Source organism: Pseudopipra pipra, chromosome 22 (assembly GCF_036250125.1).
Source record: "Pseudopipra pipra isolate bDixPip1 chromosome 22, bDixPip1.hap1, whole genome shotgun sequence".
Classification (NCBI taxonomy): domain Eukaryota; kingdom Metazoa; phylum Chordata; class Aves; order Passeriformes; family Pipridae; genus Pseudopipra; species Pseudopipra pipra.
Genome location: NC_087570.1, coordinates 2,793,431 through 2,799,430, shown reverse-complemented (window position 1 = coordinate 2,799,430; position 6,000 = coordinate 2,793,431). Strand labels below are relative to the sequence as shown.

At 57.6% G+C, this 6,000-nt stretch overlaps 1 protein-coding gene across 5 annotated transcripts in view; it reads left to right on the top strand.

Moving 5' to 3' along the window:
• The first annotated feature begins 3,125 nt into the window (after nucleotides 1–3,125).
• Nucleotides 3,126–6,000, top strand: part of LOC135425810 (tyrosine-protein phosphatase non-receptor type 11-like) — a 41,083-nt gene continuing 38,208 nt past the window's right edge. For all 5 annotated transcript variants that reach the window (XR_010435765.1, XR_010435763.1, XR_010435764.1 and 2 more), the window contains exon 1: nucleotides 3,126–3,227. Coding sequence is in view for 1 of the 5 variants with exons in the window: in XM_064678447.1 (XP_064534517.1) it covers nucleotides 3,214–3,227 (14 nt within the window). In the remaining 4 variants the exon portion in view is untranslated. The remainder of the gene's footprint in view (nucleotides 3,228–6,000) is intronic.

The window sequence follows — 6,000 nt, the reverse complement described above, 5'->3', positions numbered from 1 at the left end:
AGGATCAGCCTCCTGGTGCAGCCTCTCCTCCACAATGACTCGATTATGCCACGACAGGCACGGGCTTGCGAAGCCAGCCCCTCTTCCAGAGGCGTTTTGCCAGCTCTGCCACGGAGCAGAGGGAGAAAAAGCCATCCTTGTCTCGGCCAGGGGGGAAAAGAGCCCTTGGCAGCTGGAGGGATCTTTTACTACAGGCTGGGAAAAGCCATTGTGAGGGGAAGGAGGAAGGGAGAAAGGACAGAAGCCACGCTGGGGCAGGCAGCAAGTGTGACTCGGGGGATGGCCTGGCCACGCTTTTGGCAGCTTCCCAGGGCTCCCAGGAACACTCCTGGCTGCCCAGTCAGCACCCACTGGGAGCACAGGAGGCAGCAGTTGGGGTTGGGTGGTGTCACCCATCCTCAGCTCCCTCTGGGAACCCCAGCCTGGCTGTGTGTGAGCCTCTCTGTGCCTTCAGTGTGGGGCCAGCAGCAGCTGATCCACCCTTAAACCCCTGAGCTGGGGCTCCAGTCAAAGGGGGACCTTCATTAAAGGCACAGAAATTTAGCAGGAAAAAACCCCCCTTGAGTTCCAGCTGGTCCTCAGAGATCACAGGGTGCAGCTGGGCTTAATTTCTGATTATAACCAACTGAGCACTGCCAGTCTGGTTGGGTTCTATAAAAGCACAGATTCACATATAATTCAATTTACCAACCCAGGATTACAGGGCTGGTCATGTTCAATAAGGATTTGCATGATCCAGACTCACAAATGTGAGTCTGGATCATGTGTTTTCCCTCTCTGTGACTTTTCTGGCTCCCCCCTCTTTTACATTATAAATTTTTGGGCTCCAACCACGTGTTATAGGTTGGATTTGGTAGGTTTGGTCATACCTGTATCACAGACCTCGTGTTCTTCCTCATTTCTAGCCTCAGGGATGTGAAAGTTAAAATGTAAATGGGGCCTAATGAGGGTCTGGGTTACTTCTGGTGGGAATTTACAGCTGCCAAAAAAAAAGGTGGAATAAACACTCTGTGCTGAGGTGGCAGTAAAGGCTGGCTGAGCTTCTCCAGGGAGTCCACACACACATCCTCATCTCTTGAGCAGAGCACATTTATAACAAGGCTTGTTTTTCAGGATGACAACTCACACACTTCCAGAGTGCTGGTTCCTGGGAAGGGACACCTGGATAAACTGGCTCGTTCCTGCTGCCAGCCAGGCTGGGACTGAGCCCAGAGAGCAAGAGGGGTCCCCCAGACACCTCCATGGTCCATCTCCACGGCAGCAGGTGCCCCGAGGGATTGGCACATTCCCAGCACCCACAGAATGGGATGTTCTGGCTGCTGAGAGCAGGTCAGGGTGTGGATTCCTCTGGGGGGGGTTATTTCCCTGGGATCAGAGCATTCCAATGGAAAGGAAGGCTAAGATCTCCCAGGAAGGGACCGTTTTCCCCAGTTTTCTGCCTCCCAGTTGCCCAGCCTGGAAACCAGTGCAAAGTGGGGAGAACAGTTCCAGTGGTTTCCTTTTTTTAACCAAGAAGCTGAACCTCTGTCCATGTCCCTCCCTGCCCACCAGAAAGGGTCTCATCCCAGTGACACACACACACACAAGTCACATTTTTGGCCTCACAAAGGAGCCTCAGTGCCCCGAGAGAAGGTCCCAGTGCCCGGGAGCCTCGATGAGAGGGGAAAAGAGGAAGGAGAGCCCAGAGGTCACCATTATCAGGGGTTGCTATTTGGCCTCTGTGGTCCCCGTTGCCCTGTGAGCAATCCAGTGGCATTCAGGGAAGCTGAAGTCAGAAATGAGCTGGCTCCTGCTGCCAGCTCCCTGGGTATTCCCCGAATAGACACGGAATTCGCTGAGTCTTATTATAGTTATAAAACTGCTATTTTTGACACCAGGGGCAGACTGGGGGAGAAGGAAGGGGGGGGTGTCACTGGCTGTGTCCTGGCTTTTTCTCTCTCTCGGACAGCTGGCTTTGTTTTCTCACCCAGCATTCATGAAAGGTGCCAGATTGAGGGCATTTCTTTGGGTTAATTCCTGTCTTTTATGGGAAGCAACAGATATTCCACGTGAGTTTGTTAAAGGCCTCTGAATTTACACTTCAGATGGCAAAACGGGCTTTATTTGTCTGAAGTGCACGGCGTGGCTACAGCACACCTGGCCCCCAGTTTATCCCAGTGGGAGGTTTTGGTGTCACCACAGATGCTGGGATGAGAGTGGGGGACTCACCCTGGGGACACTGTGCCCTCCTGACCCCAAAGCACCCCTGAGTCAGGGGCTTTTAGGGATAACAGACGTGGCTGAGCCTCACCAGCCTTGGATGCTCAGTGCTTTGTGGCTTGTTCCACTATTTTGGCAGCTTTTATGAACTTTTATGAACTCAGCCCCAAAATCTGGACCTTTAGTGGTGTTTGGGTACTGAGGGATGTCTCAAATTGCTGCTGGTCTCCCTGTACCACACCTCAAATCCTGGGTTCAGTTTTGGACTCCTTACAAGAAGAAGGACATTGAGGGGCTGGAGTTTGTCCAGAGGAGGGAATGGAGCTGGGGAAGGGGCTGGAGCAGCAGGAGCAGCTGAGGGAGCTGGGGGGGCTCAGCCTGGAGAAAAGGAGGCTCAGGGGGGACCTTCTACAACTCCCCGACAGGAGGGGGGACCTGGGGGGGGTGTTGGGCTCTGCTCCCGGGGAATAAGAGACAGGACAAGGGGAAACAGCCTGAGGTTGCACCAGGGCAGGTTTAGATTGGATATGAGGAAAAACTTCTTCACTGAAAGGGTGGTCAGGCATTGGAAGGGGCTGCCCAGGTCAGTGATGGAAACACCATCCCTGGAAGTGCCCGAAACCCCTGTGGATGTGGCACTGGGGGGGCACGGTTTCGTGGTGAGCTCTGTGCCGGGTTCATGGTTGCACTGGATGATCTCGGGAGCGCTTTTCCCACCGTAACGACCCCGCGACTCCATCCCATGAACTCCCCCGCGCTGCCAAGCCCCGGGTGCGATGGAGACGCGGAGAACGCGCATCCAGGAGGGCAAAGGCGCGGGGGAACCGGAGGGATCGGGCAGCGGGGCCGGAGGCTGCGGGCATGGGCAGCGAGACCCGGGCGGGGCGGAGGGCGGGGATTCCCCCGCGTCATAGGGAGGGGTTTCCCCGGCGCTCCGGGCCCAGCGCCCGCCGGGGCGCGGCGGTGCGGGCAGTCGGTGCGGGAGCGGGGCCGGGAGCGGAGCTCCGCGGAGCCATGACCTCCCGCAGGTAAGGAGCGAGTCGTATCGACCCGGCAGCCCCATCCCATCCTATTCCATCCCCTCCCGACCTGTCCCGTCCCATCCCAACCCGCGGGGACGCGGCCACCGGGCACCGCTTCCACCGGCTCCGGCTCCAGCTCGGACCTGCCCCCGGCCCCCGCGTGTGCCCCTCGGCTCGCCCTGTGCCCCTCGGCTCGCCCTGTGCCCCTCGGCTCGCCCTGTGCCCCTCGGCTCGCCCTGTGCCCGTGTCCCGTGTCCCCGTGTCCCTTGCCGTGCCGCCGGCTGCGCGGTGCCGGAGCTTGGAGCTCCGGTGGTCGGGATAAAGTCGCACCTCCCGCGCCACCCCCGCCCCTCTCCGGGTCACCCCAAGCCCTCTTTGGCCCCGTGGTTTCTCCCCGGAACACCCCAAGACCTTTGGGAGCATCCTGTCCCATTCGGCTCCGTGCCCAGTACTGGGGATGCTGGAGAGGGGATCCCAAAATAGGAGAAGCGTTAAAACTTGCTTGAAACGTCTTTGTGGGTTGCGAGGTGAAAAAAGGATGTACTTTGGAGCATGTGGTGTGTTGGTGGTGCCTCCCCCGGCTTCCCCCAAAGACGCTGTTGCTTCAGTGTTTTCCTGGGTGGTGGCAGAGCCTGTGTGACTTGGGGACATCGTCCCTGCTTGGTTCTCCTTCTCCGCTGTGGCTTCAGAAGGGATAAATGGACATCCAGGGGACGGGCTGGGTCACACACACACACACCCGCGCTGCAGGGCAGGGGGGGATTCTTACGGCTGCTTCTTCGTTCCTGCCTGTCCTTTCCCCGAGACAGCCTTAAGGTGACCTGGAAAAGCCTTTGTTGCTGTTGCAAGTCGAGTGCGTTCCGAACAGCCCTGGGGAGGGAGGGGGCCGGGAGCAGCCGCTCAGCTGCCGCTCACTGCGGGCCGGGAGCCGGGATCGATTCCAGGACAGGGAGTGCTCGGTGGTGCTGCAGGACCCAGCACGGCCGGGTCATGGCAGGGGCTGCTACAACCACCTCCCGAACGTGTCACAACTCCACGTTCTCCTCCCGCACATTCCCGTAACTCCGCGATTCGGGGGCTCCGTTGGTTTATGGGTTTTTGGGGGGCTGTTTTTGCCGCCCAGCCCTGGCTGTTCCTTCCCCTGCGAGCGCCGAGCTGCGTTTTGTGAGCGGCTGGTTCAAAGCGTGAAGAAGTTTAGGAAGAGGCAGCGTCTCTCGGGGCGGTGCCACACGGAGTTACAAAACACGCCGATGGGCGATGGGGTGAAAAGCAGAGGGCTGGGAGCTGGGGCGCCCTGGATTTCATTCCCAGCGCTGGGAGAGCTCCCCATGCCCACAGGCAAATCAATATTTGTCTGTGCTGCCCTTACCTTGCTGGTTCCACCCTGCTGGGCAGTCACCCGGGGCACCAAAGTGCCAGGGACAGCACGATGGCTGGGATGCTGCTGCCAGCTGAGCACTGCAGGAGTCCTGAGGAACCTGACAGGGGGCAGAGCCACGTGGGCTGGATTTTGGGGGGGTCTGTGTGTTTTGGGGGGGTGATTGCTCCCAACATCTGTCGCTCCATCCTTTCCACCTGTGCTGGATTTGCTGCTCCTGGTTCTGAACCACTGCTCGGGTCCTTTTCCCCAGCCTTTCTCCTCTTGCCCAGCAGGTTTTTAGGGTACCTGCCAGGTGTTTGTGGCACCTTTCTGCCCTGCCTGATCCCTGGCTGATGCTGTTCTCCCCCTGGCTCATGGCATGGCCTGGTGCTGCCCCAGCTGGATCTCCTGGGATCATGAGCTGTGCTTGGCATCTGAGTGATGCTGCCCCTCCTCTGCCTCGGTGCTCAGCCTTTGCTGTGCCATAAAGATCTGGGAGGATAAATCTCACACCCCTAGTGCCGATTCCACAAGTCACAAATTCCCTGTTTATTTTTTTTTTTTTCCCCTAGAAAAGGGTTTCCCAGGGCCTGGAGCACTTGGTGGCTGTCCTGTGCATTGCCCTTGTCTGCAGGGCAGGCTTTTTGCTCCACAGCCACGTTTCCTGGGATGCTGTGGCTGGGAGGAAGGGAAAGTCTGAGGGAAGTGAGGAAATGCCAGCTTCCTGAGGCTTGGCTGTCTCCAAAGGTTGCTCCAGTCCTGCAGGATTGAGTGCTGGGAGTGCTGTCAGAGGTGATCAGTGGGGTGTGGAGGCACTTTGTGCTGGGGTTCTGCTGCTTTGGGGGTTACTGCTGTGGAGGAGACAGTTCTGTGCATGTCCAAGTTCACAGCACCAGGAGAGAGAAACTGCCCCTGGCTGGGGATGCTGGGAGAGCAAGGACCAAATGTTTCCAGTTTTGGGGACACTGAATGAGCAGATAATGGTGCTCACAAATACTCTGGTGAAATGCTTCCATTTCATAGAACTGTGGAATTGTTTGGGCTAGAATGGATCTTAAAGACCATCTTGATCCAACCCCTCTGCCATGGCAAGGACACCTTCCACTAGCCAGGTTGCTCCAGGCCCTATCCAACCTGCCCTTGGACACTTCCAGGGATGGGGCAGCCACAGCTTCTCTGGGCAACCCATGCCAGGGCCTCCCCACCCCCCTGAGACTTGGCACGGAGATGCTGAGTGGTCCCACACCCAGAGCTGAGTACACCTGACAATGTTTTCCCTGCATCCAGTTTAACCTTTTTTAACATCTTAATTTTGAGGGCTGAGTTCCTGTGCCCGGGACTAATTCTGTGGCACGCTGTGGGTGGTTCCCTTTGAAGGCCTGGATTGTTTGTTATCCCAAATGTCCACTGGGGTGGGAA